The sequence below is a fragment of the Chaetodon trifascialis genome, chromosome 1, assembly GCF_039877785.1.
Source record: "Chaetodon trifascialis isolate fChaTrf1 chromosome 1, fChaTrf1.hap1, whole genome shotgun sequence".
NCBI lineage: Eukaryota > Metazoa > Chordata > Actinopteri > Chaetodontiformes > Chaetodontidae > Chaetodon > Chaetodon trifascialis.
The window spans coordinates 13294060-13315406 of record NC_092056.1 but is presented as its reverse complement, the minus strand read 5'-3'; the positions used below and the strand labels follow the sequence as shown (position 1 = coordinate 13315406).

The 21347-nt window shown below is 41.5% G+C and overlaps 2 protein-coding genes across 17 annotated transcripts in view; both read right to left on the bottom strand.

Moving 5' to 3' along the window:
• The window catches only part of sox6 (SRY-box transcription factor 6), a 129967-nt gene extending 118372 nt beyond the window's left edge, over positions 1-11595 (bottom strand). For 4 of the 6 annotated variants that reach the window (XM_070993667.1, XM_070993862.1, XM_070993742.1 and 1 more), the window contains exon 1: positions 11202-11583. The gene's annotated coding sequence lies outside the window, so the exon portion shown is untranslated. Of the gene's footprint in view, positions 1-11201 lie in introns of all 6 variants that reach the window. The other 2 variants (XM_070993590.1, XM_070993812.1) reach the window with 1 other exon arrangement.
• Positions 11596-18935: 7340 nt separating this feature from the next.
• plekha7b (pleckstrin homology domain containing, family A member 7b) overlaps positions 18936-21347 on the bottom strand; it is a 65949-nt gene continuing 63537 nt past the window's right edge. For 7 of the 11 annotated variants that reach the window (XM_070963516.1, XM_070963518.1, XM_070963519.1 and 4 more), the window contains one exon: positions 19816-21218. In XM_070963516.1, the coding sequence (XP_070819617.1) occupies positions 21082-21218 (137 nt within the window). In that variant the 3' untranslated portion in view covers positions 19816-21081. Of the gene's footprint in view, positions 19603-19815; positions 21219-21347 lie in introns of those variants that run through there. The other 4 variants (XM_070963525.1, XM_070963563.1, XM_070963517.1 and 1 more) reach the window with 3 other exon arrangements.

Sequence of the window (21347 nt, the reverse complement as noted above, 5' to 3'; positions counted from 1 at the left end):
TCCATATATCCATGTGTGTGCATGCCTGCTCTCCACAACAGCCCCCTGAACATGGTTTTGGGCAGACTGTGGCCTAACAGTAAAATGTTGAAATTGGAAAAAATATTACCCTTCTTTCTCTTGAATAGCCCAGAGATAAGCACCCTTTAGCAATGAAGCCAGTGGAGTTTAAGCTTATTATGAATACCTCTCAGAGCGCAGAAGCATGTACTGTAGAAATCAAAGGGAGTAATAGGCAGGTAAGCCTGTGTCATTTTAAGAAGGAAGTCAGTTGTGAAATTGTAAAATCGCAAGGCCCTTCTGACAATCTCCTGCCCTCAGAACACTCCCATAAATGATTTCTGGCTATCGCATATCTGAAAAAGTCAGAAGTTTGTGAGGCGAAAAGAAAGAAAGTCCAATGCTAATCTCTCCATTGATGGAGGCTAATAGTAATAAGACCATTTATCTCTTTGATTAAACAGCACATACTCTGAAGTTCACAAGAATGTGTGATTCTTTGCAAGTGCGCTAAGCTTCCCGAAACAGACCTGGCTTTACAGAACATTCCTCATGGTTTCATGTTCAATTGGCTGTGAAGGTTCACAGCATAACTCCTACATGTCGGACTGAAACCATCAAAAAACAAGCTACAAACTAAGGTCATCTTACTGTTTGGGGTACAATAGCTGCTCATCAAGTTCCTGAACTTCTACCTGGAGCAAGTGCAGATACCCTCATAGAAAGCATCAGCTGTAGGGTTATGGCTGCGTATTCATTTGTGCATTTTCTCTCTAATAGCTTAAGTTGTAAAGCTCCTCTGCTGTAGCTCTGCTGTGAAGATGATATGATGACACAACTGCTCCGAAGCAGCCCGGACACTGTGGTGCTCCATATTCTACAAAGGCATACACAGACTCGCACAAAACACACACAGGCTGTTACGTACTGTGCTTTTTCTCCTCTGAATATTCATCCATGTTTCCACATCATCTGCAGGTCTCCTAATCACAGTCACTTCCCCTTTAATCACAGGGCTCTAATTAGGTCCTAATAAACCATTTTGCCGTCCTCTTGGAGCGCCTCTGTGTCACTCACACATCAAACCAAGAAATACTATATTAGGGGGCTGTCAACCTCAAAGGAAAGCTCCTCCAGCAGCAGTGATACAGATACTGCAGGCACACCCTCTTACACTAATTGAAATTATCGAAAGCTCCGCTTACATGTGACACTTGGCCATGTCTGAAACCATGGCCTGAAGTACAGCAGTCAAAAGCACGACGGTTGTGCCAGCGCTGAGGCTCTGCTGGGTTCTCTGATGTCTGGTAATTGTTTAAACCTGAGTGGATATGGCACAGGGCCTCATGCTGCCTGTTCTGCCAAGAGAGGAAAAAAATGTTCTCGCTAGCACTTTTCTCCTCTGTTTCTTCTATTCTAATTCAGTCCAGCATGGGCTTCAGGGAAAGCCTCAATGATTCCATGTTCATCTTGGAGAACCAGTGTTGGGGATGATGATCACTGACCACAAGTTGATAATGATGACTGTTTAATTAGAAGCCTTTCTTTGGCCTGGCCACAACCCAAACTCCTCCACCCTGCAGATGGTAACCAATAAATTTAGCATTGCTGAGGATGAGGAGGAACATTGTACCTCCCCAGTTTACCCTCAACCCCACCCCTAACCAAGGACATAAAGCCTTTCTCCTTCCTACCACAAAAAACCGCAACCATAGCCCTGCTGCATGTGCCTATGAGCATCTGCCTGTGATGGTGAAGTCCGACCACATCTTCTACAGTCTGTACATCTTCATCTTATTTGCAGTTGGTAATATGCTTTTGAGGAAATATAAGGCCAACTTTTTTGTAATTTTTTTTCTCATCTTTTTTATACCTTTTTATTAACATTAATGCTGCAAAGACTTTACTGTCAACGTTTTTCGTCTGTTTTCGCTACAGCATCCACCCTTTGCATCTAAAGCATAATTAAATTTTTTATGGTTATGTGAAGTCAACTCAAAACACTTGGTTAGAGTTAGGGAAACACTGCGGTCATGGTAAGGACGTTACGGTTATGGTTGGGGAAACTAAAACACTTCGTTAAGGTTGGCAGACACATCATGAGCATGGTAAATATTTTGTAAAAAAAAAAAAAAAAAGTCAACTGTGATGGGATGCAAACCCCAGTCTCCAGCGTCGAAGTCATGTGCCTGGCCATCCACCCTGGCCTCCTCCCTATGATTTTGCACTGCGGTGGACGAATGTTACTCTGCGAACAAGCTTTGACAGTGAACGTAAATCGCTATTGCAAATTAGCTGCATATGAACCTATTACTTAGAAAGGAGGGTTTTGAAGTCATTTGTATATATTTGTATGCAGTCTGCAGGGTCATTAATTGTGGTCATAAAATATTCCAGCAAAAGTATCTTTCAGAATCTTTTCAGCCTTTAATGCTTGTTCCACAGTGTCATTCCACTCTCCTCAGCAAAGTTCTTGTAGATTTTATAGACCGTCCTGTCTAGTGGAAAAAACAACGAGTGTTACTGTTCCTCAGGACAACCCCTCCCACCATCCACTGGTTCCCCCTCAGTGTAGTCCTCACCCACCTCCTGTCAATCATCCCCAGACAAGCCTCCTCCCAGAGGTGTCTACACCCGTGCTGCCTGGCAGAAACAACACTGCGTGTGTGTGTGTGTGTCTGTGTGTGTGTGTGTGTGTGTGTTTTGTATGTGGGCGGGTGGCGTGTGCCAGAGTGGCTATCCCCTCAGATTGTCAAAGAGGCTCATGGGAAATTTACTGCATGGGCCAAACCACAGGCTTTCTCTATCATTTCAGCAGATTTCTCTTTTTTAGTCCCATTCAAGAAAGCGATTATCACAGACGGCGCTTTCTTTCTTGGAGTCGGGCTTTCTGGGCTTTCCTCGCTGTAGCTGCACTTTGCTTATAACTGTGCAGTTGAGCCAATCAGGCGTGCCATTTTAGACGGCCCAGAATGTTTCCACCGCCTTCATCCGTTGTTTCTGAAGCATGTATGTTAACTCATGGACCCTCGAAGAATGAGCAGATGACACTGATGTCAGATGTCAGTTAAATTTTGTTCATATTTTCTAAGTTTTGTGTCTCTGTTATGTTTACATTAAGGAGGCAGTGATGGATAAAGTTGCTCCAGTACTCCACCATGTACCAACACTGTGCCTATTGGAAGAAAAAGAAAGGGGGAAGTGCACTGCTTCAATGCTACAACTGCATGTACGTATTCCTAATAAGTAGAATAAATATTCTCAACCATCTTAAAAATGCAAGATCCCCTACGTGCAGGTCAGTAGACTAAAAGAGACTGACTTTAATCTACTTACACATCATCAGCGGGGTCTCAGGCAACATGAACACTAACATCATTATATGTGCAGAGTCTTTAGTCTCAGAAAATCTGCTCTTCGTCCATCTTTTCACCAACAGGGTCTAAACAACCCCCCCCCCCCCTTTTCTCAGAGCTTGTGCGAGAAAGAGGATAACAAAGACAGACAGAAAGTGAGAGAAAGCTTGTGGTCGGGTCTGGGGAAGCCATTTTCTCATAATGCACATTAAGGGCAAAGCCTTGTAACACATCCAAGTCAGTGTAAAAAGAAATTATTCAGAAAGGAAACAAAAGACCTGGGTAAGAAGAGATGCTATGGTTAACTTCATCAAAACTTTAGCCACAAGACCCTTTCCATCTATTCCCCCATGCGCCCTCCCTCTTTGTCACTTTGATTTATTTTTGGCATCAGACATTAGCATTTTCCAAGGGAAAAACTGTTGGGAATCTGATTTCTGGCCCAATACGTCCTCTCTTTTCCATGACTTCCTCGCCTGGTCTACATGTCACAGTAGCTGCTCCATGATGCAAGTGGTTGATCAGTTTTTATTTCCATCCAAGAGGGCTGACACACACTATCTGGAGACCCTGAAATTCGGCAGCAGCAAAGACAAAGACTGTTTTTATTTTGAGGCCTGTCTTCAGAAATGTAATGAAATCAACAAGTTAAAGATGAACTAAGGCTTTAATCCACATTTAAAATGTGTGGTAATGTGCACGATAAGACATTTCAGGTCTTCTGGATGAAGTCGCACTTGTCAGTCAAACTAGTTAAGTCAAATATTTGGCCCAGCCTTCTGCATCATGAATCAAAGTGCCATATTATGGTCGAACTGTTCATCACTGCCGTGTCACAACACATGCAAGAGAAGACAACACACGGCATCCAGTGTTCAAATACACACACACACACACACACACACACACACACACACACACACACACACACACACACACACACACACACACACACACACACACACACACACACACACACACTGTCTCTCTGTACGAGCACACACATAATGTGCACACAGAAATGAAGTTGCCAATCTGATCTGAAAACAGTCGTGTGCCAACAAAACGGCTCCCAGCATCCTAAAGGCTGGACTGCAGAGCGAAGAAGCCAGATTGGCTGGCTTAGTCACAGCCATGGAGCATATTTTACATCTCATGTCAGATCAGGCTGGCAGATACCAAGCCGGCTGTCAACCTCCACCAACTGGATAATGTCTAATCGTTCAGCTTTTACAGACAGTGGAGACCTGTGTGGATATAAAAATAACTACTGCCCTCTGAGACTGTAGAGTACATAAACTATGCAAAACCTGATCAGTTATGTTTTTTATCAAAAAGGGTAAATGGTTGTAACAAATGAGAATAGGGTATGTGCTCCATGCCATAATCGTGCTTCTTCTCTCTAATCAGAGGGTGAGACTGTAAAGCCTTCTTTCACATTATTTTACAGTAATACTCTCAGTGTCACAGTGGCCCATGTTGGCTCCAGTGATATTTTCATCAGGTCCTTTAACACTTCCTCCAAGGCAGTGGCTTGCCCATGAGACTTGATCCAAGCACAATGGGGGAGATCACAAGGAAAAGGCTTGTTGTGACGCTTTTGTGTGTGAGCAGCGCAAAAGCCCACATTACACTAATCTCTTTTCCCTTGTTCATTCACAAGACACAATCGCAGGTCTTCAGAGCTTCTCCAAATCTAGTAACACAGAAATCACTTGGGGCCAAAGATCACAGCTTCTTCTACTGTCTTTTTTCTTCTTCTTCTTTTTTTTTAAATAATCCCAGTATTCTGCAGCAAGGTCACTCATTCACAAACATACAGACCACATATCTCATGTCTCTGACATGACTGCTAAACATTTCTGTGAGTTAAATAAAGGTTTGTGTCTGCAGTCAGTGACAGCTGTTACTGAGCCAAAGTGAGAAAAATAATAATTAATTCACGACTCTCTCAAACTGTAACTAACAAAATGGTTGCCACAAGAAAAAAAAAAACTGGCTTTGGATTTTGCACCCAAATGTCTGCAAAAGGAACCTGGACCGACGTGAGTGTTTGTTTAAAATTCAGTTTCAACCACCTGCACGCTTTTCACACAACCTGACAGTTCTCAGCCTTGGTCCATATGCTGTGTGTGTGTGTGTGTGTGTGTGTGTGTGTGTGTGTGTGTGTGTGTGTGTGTGTGTGTGTGTGTGTGTGTGTGTGTGTGTGTGTGTGTGTGTATGCCCCCACGCCTGAGTGAGGGAGAGAGAAAATGTGTGTGTGTACATATGCAGGGACTCAAAAATCCACCACATTTTAATTACAGCCCGGCTGCACTGTGTGCCTCTTTGATATGGAAATAAAGGCAACCGTCTTCACACAGCTACTGTACAAATCTTCATCTGATCCATAAAAAACAATGAGTCCTACTAATTCCTCCACCTGATTACAGTCCCAGACCTGTGTGAGAAAGCCACGGCCACCAAGGCCCTTCCAATTAATTCTACATATTAATGTGTGATTTAAAAAAAAAAAAAAAAAAATCAACAGAGACTATTTACCATAGCCTAGACTGTTGCATTTTGAAGTCAAAGTTAATTATGCACAACTATGCTATGGACTAAAAGAAAATGTCCAATTATTTTGAGAAAAACATTTTCGGTGGGAGAGTGAATGATGCAGATCAAAATGGGCCACTTAGGTTACTTGTGCAATTATGCAGCTCCTGTGAAGATTCACATATTTAGATTTTTTTTTTCATCTGTAATCCTTTAATGTCAGCAATACTGTTCACTTACAGCAGCCAGAGGGACACAGAGATCTAATAGAGCAGAAAAAATACCACCCCTGCCCTTGTCGATGTTCAGTGAGTGTTGGCGCACATACTGTACGTGCTATTCTTTTCCTGACTAAAAAAAAATGATGTGTACTCAAGTTTAATCTCTGACATTAGAGGAATCCGTGATAAAGGAAAAACATGATCTTAAAAAAAAATTGACTGTGGAAAACCAAAAGCCAGAGCCGGATGAAATTCAAAGTGTAAAAGCTTGTAAGTCTTTGTCAAACGGCTGGTGTATTACACTGCCTCCTATTAATCTGTCTGGCTCCACTTTCTCACAGCTTTTCAGTTAAGACGGCGACTTCGTGGAGGTGATGCCCCACTCTCTGGTTTTGATGACTCACTTGAGCGCTGATTTCATCAGCGTTTTCTCCTCTAAGAGAAATGACAATGGTGCAGTCCGAGAAAATCCACAATTTCCCCCTGTTGGACCACAAATCCACGTCATCCAAACACGAGGCATCTGCACCGTACACACTTTCTTCAAGCCACAAAGCACGCTGTCGTCAAACACCTGCTCTACACTCCCAAACGCTCCTTTGGCGTGCGGAGGAGGGCGAGTTCTCTGTCACCACGCATGCATTATACATAATGCTGTGCAGCGCCTCCTCATATTGTCCCGTGGAAGAAAATTAAGCATCATGACGGAAGTGACATGTCACTAACTCGTCAGAAACTTCTTATTGCAGGGAACAGATAACAACAACTAACAAAAAAGCGACGGCAGTTCCCCATCAGTTTTGATCATTGTTGAAGTATTCTCCAGCAAATTAGATAACACTTAGATAGACAGATGTCACAACATCTGCTGTGCCCCCTCCTCCACCTTTACCAGGCCTGCTGTTGTTTACCTCCTCTCATCTTGTTTATCATCAGGTTTCAGCCACCTCCTCCACCACCACAAAGAGAGGGAGACCAGTACCTGTACATCCTTCAGCTGACCCCCCCCCCAGCTTTGTTCTCCCTGCCCATCCCAGCAGCATCCTGTCACTTGGAAAAAAAAGCCATCTTTCTGCAAAACACTGTAAGTATATATATATAAATATATATATATATATATATATAGAGAGAGAGAGAGAGAGAGAGAGAGAGAGAGAGAGAGAGAGAGAGGAAGATGACGAGATGTGCCAGGTGTCTGTTCGCGGTTTGACTGACATGTGGTCAGATTTTTGGACTTAGGGTTAAAAAACAGCATTTATAAATGTAAAGACGAAATATCTGGGAGAGGGAAAGTATCACCCATGCATGCACTCATGCCAAGGCATAGAGGGGCTCTCTCTCACATACTCACTCCCTCACTCACACACACACACACACACACACACACACACACACACACACACACACACACACACACACACACACACACACACACACACACACACACACACACACACACACACACTCAATAAAACAATGACAGTTTTGAAAGAATTTTAAATATCAAGGTCCGGAGAGGCTGATGCAGTCTCTTTGCCGACATACTGTATTACACATATTATTAAAATTGTAACATTGCTCCGTCTGCAGATGACAACACATCACTGTTACTTACAATCCCACTGCAGAATCGTGTTGATATAAGAATGTTTTTTTCCCCCTTCTCCGACTGTGAAATCAGCTTATCATGAGTTGGAGTTGGTTGTAATTCTGGGAGAATTCTGCTTGGCAGGGAAACATGCTCTGGTTGAAACTGTTAGCAGAAGAGCAAGGCCATAAAATGAATCCACACAAACCAGCACTTTCGTTTTGCGTCACTGTGATGTTTGATTCTTAGCAGTGAAATCATGAAACACTTTACGGTGACTAACATAGATCTGTGAGCTCAACGCTGATGATGGGACTTTGGTAATTTTATTATTTTTTTTCTTTTGAGCAGAGTCACAGTTGCAATATAAATTCCCAGTAAACAACATCTGCTGTCAACTCGAGATGATCGGATTCACCTTCTGCATTAACAGCATCAGCCAAAAGCATAATCAATAATCGATGTGCACATGTGCGAGGTAAGATATAGAAAAAATATCCAAACATAAAGCACATTTCTCTCTGAATCCCTTCTCCTTTCACTCTCTCTCTCTCTCTCTCTCTCTCTCTCTCTCTCTCTCTCTCTCTCTCCTGCCTTTTCTTTGATCCCACTAATTGCTGGCACAAGAGCTTAGTTTAAACAAATTCTACCTTTAGGTGGTGAGGACAGCTAAAAGTAGAGCTGCAAGTAAATGCAGTTTGTGGCAGTCTAAACAAATTTTAAGATGGGCTCCTTCGCATCACTTCTCTCCCACTCAATAAAACAAATAATATCAAGAAGAATAAAAATGCAATGTATGACAATGAAAAAAATAATCTGAGCATCCCTATTGCTCTTGCAACACGGAAGACATTAGACTTATTGGACAGAGTGCAGGATATGTTTAGACAAGCCAGGTGGCTTCTCCCTTCATGCCAAAATCAAAGTCCTAAAATCTTTGAACTTACTGGCACATCAGCGTCAGCGAGTCTAAATGTTATGCTGAGTCCAGGTGGGAAATGCTGCCTTTCTCAGTCCTGCAAAAAGCTCAAGTCAGCCCGAGATCCACCCGAAGATTAGTCCTTGAAAATACAGAAAATGCGCATGACCAGTCAGTATGATAAATATATTATTGCCCTGCAGTTTTGTTAAGTACCAACAAATTGCCAGTCGTAGTTTTCATTAATGTTTAAATCAGCTGGAATTACTGCGAAATAAAAGCACATCTGTCCCGGGCAATATTGATAAAACAGCAGAAATTATTTGAAGGCATCAGCTTGCCAGAAATAACACGTCTTCATTTCTCCCAGTTATTAAAATGTACATTCAAGTTCTGTCTAACAACTGCGAAGAAGTGTATAGAGGAAGAAGGTGATTAATTAAGATGCCGGTAGTTTCTGTGCGCAAAAATAAGTGAGAGACGTTAGATGCGAGCCAAGTGCGGTTCTGTGGCATCAAAGGGCTGAAATGCCGCTTTTCACTCTTCCCCTCTCGCTCTTTTTGTGAGCGACACGCTGAGCTGCACAAGCCGTCAGAGACAAACTCTGACAGAGACAGAGCCGAGAGTCTCTGTATAGCAATCAGGACAATGTGCTGAATGGGCAGTCTAATTATAAATGTGCCATTTAGACTTGCATTTAGTCTCCAGAACCGTCTTACCTTATGAGGAAACCTGCGTTCACACCAAAGAGCGACTGTCCAAAACAAAATGCGACAAGGAGAAAAACTTTGAGCCTCACAGAGACACATGACTGTCTCCCACCCTGGACATTTACCCGAGACTGTATTACTGACTGAGGAGTTTTTTTCATGAAACAACATGCGAGAGAAGAGAATTGTGTTTTCATTAAGTGACCACAGGTGTGTTATTTGTGTGGTCACAAAACGCACGTGCTCAGTGTTTAATGAATAGGAGAAAGGCACAACTGTACAATTCAATTCAGAAAGTAAGAGTTCGCAGTGTTGTCATAGCGGAATGTCTTCTTATTTAAATGTTATCATAGCTCCCGCAGCCGCGTCACAAGACTGCTTTTTGTAGCCTGCGCAGGCAGTGTGTCTCATTTTGGAAAACATCTTAAAATGAGGGACCATCTCCGCGCAACACGCTGCCAAGATCAGGTTCAGCCAAACAAATTTCACTTAATCTTCCATATATGAAAAAGACGGAAATGATTTTTTCTTTAAGTTTATACGACATTAATATTTCTTAATGGACAGTGTGTAAAACCAAGTGATTTTCCAACACTCATCCAAAGACGAAAAGTTTATTTTATGTTCTAAAAATTTTGGGGGAAAAAAATAATTATTCTATTGAAAGGCCAGGTGATGTCTTTTCTGAATTGTCTTGCAGCAAAAACTGGATAAATGGTAGAAAACAATTAATCCTTATTAAGAACAATTGCACTTTTTTTTTTTTTTTTTTTCAAGAGGACCTCTGTTCAGCCCGGGAGCGCCGAGCGTCAGAGCCCTTGGCTTAAATGGAAAACTGTCTGTTCGAGGACATCTTCTCTAAATGGACAAGTCTGGCGATTGTTGAATTTAATTTATGGCTTATGCATTCTTTAGAGGTCGATTCCCCTGACCTCCCGAGAAAGTTAAGGAAGAGCAAATTCCCAGGCTGCACGGAGGCCAGAGACTGTGAGTGTCTAACGTTAAAAAAAGGAAAAACAATCAGAGAAAATGTACGGGTGATAGGCAGTTTGGAGGCCAAGCGCCCCGGAATGCGTAAAGGTATAATGAGACGAGCGAAAGCTTCAAATAAACTTGTCCACCTCACATGCAGAGAGGAAACCTACCAGGACGCGCGTCATTGTCAATGAAGAGTACCGCTCTGTGGACAGAAGTGAAACTGCCACCAGCCCAAGAAAGTTACGGGACATGTAAACACAAACACCAAAGCGCTGTCAGCCTTTAAATATTGAACAGTTTCGGACGAATCACCACTTATGGATGATGTTTAGTGAGACTGTTACCGGTGACAGCGCTCTGGGTTCCTCTTAACGCTTTACAGATCACACAGCGCAGCCTGTGTCCGCTCGCACGGCTTCACACTGCCGAAATAAACAAAGACAAAAAAAAATGTGGAAAAGATGATTTCAGACCTTCAAATGATGCTTCAGGTTGTGTCGGAGTTTACTTCTGATGGAGTTACACGTTGAGTTTAGCGCGTATTTGCCGATTCTGGGGTGAACCCGAGCGCCTCCGAGCCAGCCCCGCGCCGCTCTCGTATCTCGCATGCAGTCCGCTTGTTTTGGTGAAAGCGACGCATCAAATAACCGCAATAATTAAAGTTTGACAGTCATTCTACCCACTACGAAATGCGCGACCCAGCGCAATCTTAACACACACACACAACTTTCTAAAAATGGTTTTAAGGAGAAAGAAAAAAATAACGCGCACTGTGCCGGAACAATTCACTGACAGCGCGTTCGACTTTTAGGAGTCAGCAATAAAACACAAGGTGGAAAAGAGCAGGACAACATAGAGCATGCTGAAAAAAACAGCAAACGTGCTGTTTACCTTGATGATCTGAGCCGTGGAGAAGATGTTTATGCGTCCTTTCCCGTGCGTAAAGACCGCTAGACTAGGCTATACTTTGTATAAAATGATCTCTGAGCTATCTGTTGAGCGAAAACTTAGGTCTGCTCACACGGGGCCATATGAGGGGATCCCGTATACTCTCAGTGAAGTTCAGCTGTCCAAAACTACAAGTACCTTTTGTTGTTCGCCTATCTGTTCTTTATCTCCCTCTCTCTCTATCTCTCTCTTTCTCTCTGTCCCTCTCTCTCACTCAGACAAGAGAAGACGATGGTAGAGCTGCTGTCAATCTTGGCAATCAATGCGCGCAGCCATGTCGCAAGTATTCAAAGCATTTCCCGTCGTGCAACATCAGAAAGTGAGTGGCCAGGGCATTGATCTGAGGAAGGCAAAGAGGCAGGACTCCCCCCCCCCCCCCCCCCCCTTCCTCCACCTCCTCCTCCTCCTCCTCCCAGACAAGAGATGCGAGAGAGAGGGGGGAGAGAGAGAGAGAGATTTGCGGTGAAATAAAGTGGGGACAGGGAGGATGGTTGTAGCTGCCCGCAGTTTAGTCAGTTTAATAAGCTTACTTAAATGAACATCAATTAGAGCCACAGCGGCTGCAAAGTTAAAGATGACTTTTCCCCCCTCTGGAAATGTAACACTTTTCCTTTTAGTGACGGTGGCACGGTTTTAGTTATTTTGTTCGAAGACAAATAGCGCACTGACCTCTCCAACTTCAATGAAAGTGTTTCAAATCGTTTAGAGGAAAATACGGTGATGATATGAGGCCACGAGAGAAGGTGAGAGAAGTTCAGGGACTAGTCTAGACTATACGACAACTTTTATTTGCATACATTCAACCAGCACCGAATATATACATAACCTTGTTCTTTTGTTCATATATATATATATATATATATATATATATATATATATATATATATATATATATATATATATATATATATATATATATATATATATATATATATATATATAAGGAGCGTTGATTTACACAACACACAGAGATCTCCAGCTTCCTTTCAGATATTTGCAAATTTCGTGGACTGGAAGTCACATTATGCATCTCAACGTTTCTAGATTTTAAAATAATTATTTGGACAGATCACCCCGTAAAAAGGTACCATCAACATGCACATTCCTCTCGTTATGCAGGGCGTTCAACATTTATTTTCACGCCGTCTATTTAATAGTAGGTCATTAAAATCGTCACATTCAAAGGACGTGTCGGGAAATAAAAGACATATCCTTGTGACAGGGTCAATTTTGAGAGTCGCACAATTTAAATTAATAGACCGATTTTAGGAATAAAAATAATGAGTATGTGATTGTTGTCACGTGTGAAAGGATACGAGAGAAAGTGTTATTTTCCAGCATCACATTTAACTTAACTTTTATGGACTGACATGTTTTATTTTTTAGTTGCTGTGTAAAATCTATGAAGGGCTTCTCACATATACGACAGAACTAAAATGATCAATATATTGCATTGGTACGTTATTTCATGGTCAGTTAATATTATGTCACACAGATGACATTCATTAAAATAAATCGTGTCGTGTTTTAAAACAGATCCGGGAACAGCCCTTTGACATCTAAAATTAAAGTAAAGGTGCAGCGGCTGCAGGCAACACAGAGATTGAGACAATTTGCCGAAAAAAAAAAAAAAAAAAAGATTTTGACAATGACACACTTCTGTGTATTGCATGAGCGTGTTTTAAACGATCAGCTGCAGCTTGGAGGAGGCCCCGCACAAAATAAATTACAACAGGACCGTGCACAATCAGAGAGGAGTCAACACTGAGAGACAACTGCCGGAAAGTTGTGATCTATAAATCAGCAGCCACCTTTTGTGCCGATCACCAGAAAAAGGGACATGCCAACATACATGACAGCGCTCACCCACTGTGACTCCCCGAAACATGACAGCAGAGCATCATGTAGCGCATAATAAGAAATGAGAAAGTTACTTACAAAGAGGGGAGACAGCAGGAGGAAATTCTGATTGTTAACTGCGGTCACATAGAGCTAAGAGAAGAGGGAGGAGAAGGAGAGAGAGAGGGAGAGAGAGGGAGCTGCACAAGTCATCCTCAACATGGCATCGGCTCAGGCTCCTGTGCGCCTCACCATCCCTCTCTTTGTGTTCAAGGTGAAGTCAAACGCACCACATCTCCATCCAGGAGCATCACCATGCCCAGCCGCGCAGCTGCGTGCGTCTCAATTCATTTCCTCTTTGCTGTGAGTTTGAAGTCTGCCTCGTTTCTCCTGCAGTGTGCGCCCTTTGCTGCTGACACTCGCCTAAAGAGGGTGAAAAGAAAGAAAGACTTACCTTTCCCGAAAGAAACTTTTTCTGCACTTTTGCGGACACTTTGAACTTGAGCGCCTCCTGAGATTCAACAACGTAAAACTGGAGGAATCTAACACCTGTGACCTGTTTCATCGACAGAAAGCTCACACACAGTGAGTGTGCTGAAATTATAGATACCCCTGTGACAATCTAACAGTGTGTTTTTTTTTCTGATCCATGCATGATGATTGTATGTGATGTCTGCTCTGAGCGTGCAGGCGTCTCTTGAGGAGCGGACTTACCGGCGCTGAAATGCGTTTCGCGTGTCTCATGCGCCACCTTTTGGACACTGCAGGAAACACACACAGATACCGTCCACTCCGCAGAAAATCTGATAACTCTAACAGAGACGAAATCAGGGCCACAACTTTCAGCCTCTTTTAATATGATCTTTGTGCTGCTTTACACTGTGATTAAATTTGCTCAGCAGCACCCAGATAAAATAATTTCCTTCAAACACTTGCTGCTTTTGGACTGCATTGTGGCTGCTTCCAAAATGACAATCTGATCTGCATCAGAAGAGGAAAAAAATGATGCAGAAGATTTGCTTAATGTGGCGTTTATCACCGGGCTTTAATCTTCAGTGTGAAAGATGATTATTTATGGGTGCAGCTGAGCAGGTGCCACTGGGATAGTTCTCAAAACACAAATATAGACTACTGTTTCTATAAAGGTGACTGTGATGGCTTCCTCTTTAGAGCTCAGATGGCAGTGTGTGAAGCCTGCATGAGGAGCAAAAGACAGTCCAACTTGTTGGGGGGTAAGGCAGACACATTTGCATACCCTGTGAGTCTTTGATGCATCTTGAAATTCAAGTCTAGCCCATAAATATTTTAAAAGGAGGGTGCATGAAAATCAACATTTTTGTTACATTAAATTAACATGTGTTCTTCTCCTGTTCTGCATGGTTAATTAGAGAACGCCATTCAGGCAGTGAGTGAAGATGAGGGGTGGAAGGGGCGGTGGGGGTGGGGGGGCTGCTTTGATTACAGTGCATCAAGATCAGGTTTCAAAGGTGTGCAGCTGATTCATGCTCAGGAATACAGTGATTTGTATTCTCAATGAGGATTCTCAATTATCTGCATTATAAAAGAAGAAGATTATAAGAGTTCTGCTTTAAACCTTTGAGCCTGGCATTAAAACAGCCTAATGTGTGTCAGAACTGTAACAGCAAGACTTTATTTTAACCCTCTATTTAGCAGTTATGCCTATAAACAGGTAATAGACATTTATATGACATTTTAAAGTGTTTATTGTCTGTCATGTCTTCATTTGTGTTAATCCATTATATATCATTGAATTGTTATTCATTATGTAATTTTAATGTCTAACCCTAACATACCATTGATGCACATGTGTAACAATAATGCATATTTATTGTAAAAATCTCTATCTTTAATTCATATGTTCATATATTGTTTCGCAATCCATCCTGACTGTGCAAAATGTGGTGATAAGCAAACACACCTTTTAAGTTATCAAGATGTTTACAAACACGGATTTATAGACAAGTGATGGAATTTGCTGTGTTTAAGGTGTGCAAGGATGTCATGTGGGTGAGATTATATCAAAGAGCTGACCTTATTTTAAGAGGCGGTGGAGGGTCTGGAGGAAAGGAGCATTTTTTGCAGCTCAGCTCAGCGTTCATCTCCATGACAATGAGCACAGGAAGTGACTTGAAAATATTAGGAATGACACAGTACATCTGTGCACATTCTGTAACAAGATTCTCCACGATAAGAAATGACATAACATAAACTACTGTGAACACCCTGACTTGCCATCAATAAGACGATTCTGCCAGTGGTCATAAGCACTGACACGGCCCAGTCATAAAGGGCCGACATCCACAGATCCAACACAACTGACTCATTATTGAATGCCAAGTTATGCAATTAACTCAAACACTATTTGCATACATGCAAATCGTCTCTCTCCCAATTGGACTTGCAAAGTGGGACGCTCTGTTCTCATTAGTTGACCCAAATCTCTTACTTGTAACTCTGGATTTCATCAAAGTTTAGTCAGGATCTAATATTTCCTTTCAAGTTAACAGAGAAGCACTGATTAATCATGTTGAAATAAGGAGTGCAACATGCCAATTCTAATTATATACTTATCAGAAAAACCATCACACAGCCTGTGCCAACACTACTACAAATATACACCCTGTAGTACTCATGAATACACTTAAACTAATCATTTGTGGTACTGTGTATTTCAAAATACATCACCTGCACTGTGTTAAGAATCTATTAAGGTGGAAACTTTCATGTAAGAGACAATTCAAGTATGAGTTTTTGCTCTGCAGCTGCTGTGTTTTTGAGTATTTCATCAAAACACATTCTTCTTCTGTCCGAATCTGACAGTTGCAACTTTATTTTTCTGCATTGATTTATGACTAATGTATCTGGAAAATATTGATGGGGAAAAAAGACTGATGCATTGGCACAATGCTGAACTGTAGATCCGTACAGTAGATGCATTTATAGCCTTTTCATTTGAGTCGTTAAGTGCAGTAAATTCCACTTAGATCAGTGTGTATGTGTGCATGGCGCTGCTAGATTAAAGAGGAGGCCCAGGGGCATTTGGTTCATTTACAAAGCAATTGCTTTTATGTACAAAAAGCCCAATTCACTGTAGGTATTGTAAAAGCCTTCCGTTTAAGGAAAATGAGATTAATTCATTGTTTAATGTAACACAGAACCTTCTCAACACACACTTAATCATTTATGTTGAAGGGATTGTGTTCTCTTGCTGTTTAATACATTAAACCCATAAACGTATTATTCAATATTTAATATTTTCACATTTGTATCATCTCCCAAATGATAAAACCTAAATAGAACTGCTTTGAAAGCCCAGATTACACAGAAGGCATTGTTCTAGGTAGTGCAAACAGTTAGGTCAATGTGGTGCAGCATGACTGTAATTCCGCCTTCCCTTTATTCTTTTTATAGCATGCATGCACGTTGGGAAGAATATTCAGTGATTCCTAACTCTTCAATTATTCAACAAATCACCATTCCATTTCTTACATATTAAAAAATGTACCGTATGTGGAGCTTAAAAATGATAAAACAGCATAAAATACTCTTTTGAAATCAAAGCACCTATTGCATCGGCTTCCTTGGTTTTGTATTTGTACAATTGGACTACAATCTCGATCCCCACAGTGTGCAAAGGAGGCGCCGGCTGTGCTTCCACTGTAGTCTAACCCTCAGACATTCACGGCAAGGAACAATAATATTTATGTGATGGAAATAGGTATCACTGGGAATCGATGTAGGATTTCTCCTTTCTCTTTCCCTATCAGGGGAAAAGTGTGAATATGTTACAAATGCAGCGTGCAGTGCAGTGAACAATACAGACCTGAGAACAAGGTCAGACTCCTCTGCGTGGTCTCAGTAGGCTCTTCTTTTCAACCACAGAGCTGGCAAAAAGGAAACCTGACAAAACAAAGTCAAAGCTTTAACCTGATCAGTGTCGCTTTAAAAATCACGCCTTCAAAGGCAGTTTTTACATCTGTGACTTTATTTGTGATCATTTGTTTACTTCAGCAAAAACTACTCTGGATCCCATCCCTGTCAGAGAACTGAGCAGAATGTGTCTGAGTAGAAGAGGCATTTCTGAAGCCAGTAAGTATTTAGTAAAGGATTAATGCGGGAGGCCTTGATTGCGTTTAACAGAACAGGACCCAATTAGCATAATAGGCCCTCTTTCATTCCCTTTGAAGTCCAGAGCATAGAATAACAAATGTATATGAACCACCAGCCAAACGTCAATACATGGAAATGCCACAATCCTCAGTGGAGGGTCTGGGGTGAATTTTTGCAGAAGGAGGGAAAAACATCCCATTTTATTGCAAAATAAGCACAACAGAGGATGCGATGGGTCTTCTAGCCACCAGGGCCAGCAGGCGCTGTGGGGCCCCCGATCCTGAAGGAGAGATGGAGGCAGAGAGGATGTGGTTGCTGAGGGAGGTGCAGCCTCCTCTCTCAGGTGTTTTCAAAGCCCACCACGATGCAGACGAGTGAAATTGCCCTCCAATTAAACATAAAGATGTCACTTGGGAGGGAGCCACAGCACAATGGCTCACCATGAAACAAGGGAGATGAAGGCGCTAAGTCAATTAAAAGTGCGTGCATCACAGCCTATCAGTGTATGTTTCAGGGTGATTCATGACAGAAGTAACATGATAAATATTTGTGCTGAAAACAGCAGGATTTGCTCATAACAGCACCGTTATACTGTCTATTTAGAAACATTCTCTCTATATTCCTTTCTTTTTGAATCAGAAGTTCAATACATGTATTTCTCAGAGGTTTCTTTTACAATTGCAATGGAGACATAGTTCATGATTTAAAGATATGAATTCTGTACTTCAGAATCCAGAGTTATTAGTATCCACCTTCTTGGTTGAAAATACACGGAATTAAAAATGCTCTTTTGAGATGGAAAAAGCTTTGAACTTAAGAAACATATCAAGAAGCCTCTCTCTTTTTTTGTATTGAAAGTTCACCTCCTTTGAGCATACCATAGTTTGGTTCCCTTTCCAAATAATAGAATGAAGTTTAATAGGTCAAGGCAATCAATGTGGAGGTTCAAACAGAATCTTGGAGCTATGATGACTGCACATTTTGTACTTCTCCTTTGTACATGATTAGAATAAAGATACGGCTGATAAACGTTTCAGGGAATATAATAATGGAGAAAAAAAAGCTCTATTAGGTGAAAAGCTAAGTAAAACTTGCTTTTCTTAATTTCTCAATCAGAAGAAGAGTAATGCATGTTTGGAATGTATTTGTACCTGTGTACACTTCACTGTGCAGCTCCTGCAGTGGAAATCAGTGACAATGACAAGCGAATTTGACAACTCTCAAACCATTGCGACCTTGTGAGATTGTTTTGATGACGGATGCTTCCAGTGTTGATAACAAACTTTCGTTCTCATTGAGAACTTTTTATCAATACGGCTCATTTGGGAGTCAAAGTTACATTAGTCGGACTCTTACTGTTCGTGATGGAGGACTGCCAAAGCGTTTCACATCATGTCATGCTTCTTTTGATTTGTTGGTTGAACAGCATCAGTGACTCGACTGTGAAAATGTGACTTCCACTGAAGTCAATTATAAGGACGTAGAAGCAGTTTCATAAACAGCTTTTTCTTTATCGCTAAGGTGGGAGGACAGAAGGTCATGATGAATTTCTATATCAGAATTATATACTTTTGGCTGGTTTGATATTGACATCAGACAGCTGAGCCTATTTCAGCTCACTCAAATAAGAATGAAATAGATGTTAATGAATATGATATAAAATGCAAAAAATAATAAAATAAATACATATGTGATGAACCAGATGTTGTGTTAATATCTTTAATATTCACATTGTTATAAAGTTCCATTGTGCAACCTTCCCCAGTCACACAGAAAATATGTTAAAGGTTATTTTCATCCTGATGTAAGCAAAAATAAAATTCATTTTGGCAAGCTAAAAGGAGACTGGCAGTGCTACAGGTACATACATATGATATTTCAAGTGGTTTGGTGTAAGAATATTATCTGAGTTTTGACAAAAAATACTACCATCATGACACATTTAGTACCTCTTGTTATTCTGTACCTGACCAAAAAAAAAAAGAGTTCCCAGTTTAGATCACACTGCAAGTAAAAGCAATTCATTCATACCTTGAAAACATGATAAAGTGTACAATTCAAAGTGCAGTAACATGTAGAAAATGTTTTTTTTATTGTCATGAGATTAACATTTGTTCGACTCATCCGTAGTTAATAAGCACAGCAGCTCCCACTACAGTCTTCCATTTCCCTGTCGCTTCCAGTAACTAGAAACACTTTGATGAGTCAATGCTGCGTGAGCCACAGAGAGCAGGTTACATGTTTAGTACAGTTCTTGTACTGCTGAATGGAGGGGCGTAAATGTTCAAAATCAAACAAAATCCTCTTTTCTTGCAGAATCCAGCTGTCTGTTCCCATCGTGGTGTAGCACCTCAGTGTCCAGAAATTGCTTGAGCTGTGAGGCGTCAACAGAGGAAGACAAAGTAAGTACAAGAACAGGAAATATCAGAAAAAAAGAATTAATCCTGGAGTGTTGCATGAGACAAAAAAAGCTGGATAAATACTGGTGCATTCAGGCTCTTGCTGTCTTTTAAGAGGTTGCTCCTGTCCATGTGCACCATTAACCAAATATTTTTTTCCCCTCTTGACATTGAGAATGTTGAAGTCAAGCAAACGCAAAACGTAAACCCACTACAATGCACGTGCATGACTAAAAGGGACGGTGAAGGAGAATCATTTTTTATATTCTCACACAAAAGGCGATTCTGCTGCCTGGCTGTTTAGCCATGGAATTAATAAATATATGAATGAGTGTCTTCTTCATGGTGTACTCATACATTCATAGCATACACAGAGTGAATCTCTCATACTCCTCACTGTGCCAGTTCTCCATGTGAAAGCACTTGTGTAAAGGTTGCATTTCTGCTGTTTGTGAACAATAATGTAACACGACATAAATCCAGTAGAGTAGTAGATCCTGTACGTCTTTCTGATTTTCAGCAGTGAACACAAAACTACAAAACAGCTACCCATCACAGCCCACCTCTAGCAGCTGATCTGAGCGTGGGACGTGAGAGCTACAGGGAAAAAAGTTTTGGAAAAACAAGAATCGCACAGCACGACAACACAGTCACGCATGCAGTCACACAAGGAATGACGATTCCTTATGGTGTATATAATAACACAAAGTCAAAGGTCAAACACAGCTCCACTTTTGTTGCTGCGTGTGTGTTGATTTATCTGAATACTTTATAGATTGCACCGATTTGTTTCATCCCTATTTGTCCATTGAGGGCTAATGATCATGTAAATAAATCACATGCAAATCAAAAACAGAATTGAGTAATCAGATATTTGCCAGGAGTGGCTGATGCATGGAGGATTTTCAATGAGGCAGTGAAATGACACAGACCCTCTCTTTACAGTAGCAACAGTGATATCTACTGTTTTTTTTTGTTTGTTTTGTTTTTTTCCCCCCTGAATTATCGCTGCCAGGCTACAGATGGGGAGCTAATTGGCGCTGTGGAATGCAGCTGTGCTGACTGCTGAACTGTCAAGGTGCTAAATCAAAAGGTGTCTCTTTTGTTAATTATACACAATGCTCCAAACAGTCATGTTCGTTTGAGCCCTTCCTTTCCTCAACCATACATAAATATTTTGGCAGTGGTACAAAAAGGAATTAAAAAAAAAAAAAAAAAAAAAAACTAAACAATTTACACACAATTATCACAGTGGGATGAGCAGACTGCCTGCAGATGTTTGTTTGGATTATAATGGGCTTCCCTAACCCAGACGAAGATGCATTCCCTACAATCACAGCAGAGCATGCAGCGAGGTGCGAAGCACACAGGAGCCCCTGTCAGAGAGAATTAGTGAGGCCTCAAACACATCAGCACCGTAAAACATGCAGCTAGGCCTTACTTTCTTTCTCGGATTAGACAAACGTGTAGTGAATCCCGTTGCTTAGAGGAGAGGGAGGCGCCAGAGACACAGTAGGAAGAGGAGGAGGCAGGGGAGGGGGTGGGGGTGGGGGCGGGGGAGGAGGGGTGGGGATGTTAGCCTCTACTGGAACTATGAGAGGAAAGGACAGAGGGGAAACAGAGAGGGAGGAAAGGACATTGGTTGTTAGTCAAATGGACAATTCTGGGACAGCTCAGAGGCCGCAATGAAGGACGGAGCTGAGACCTGTTTTCTGAAAGG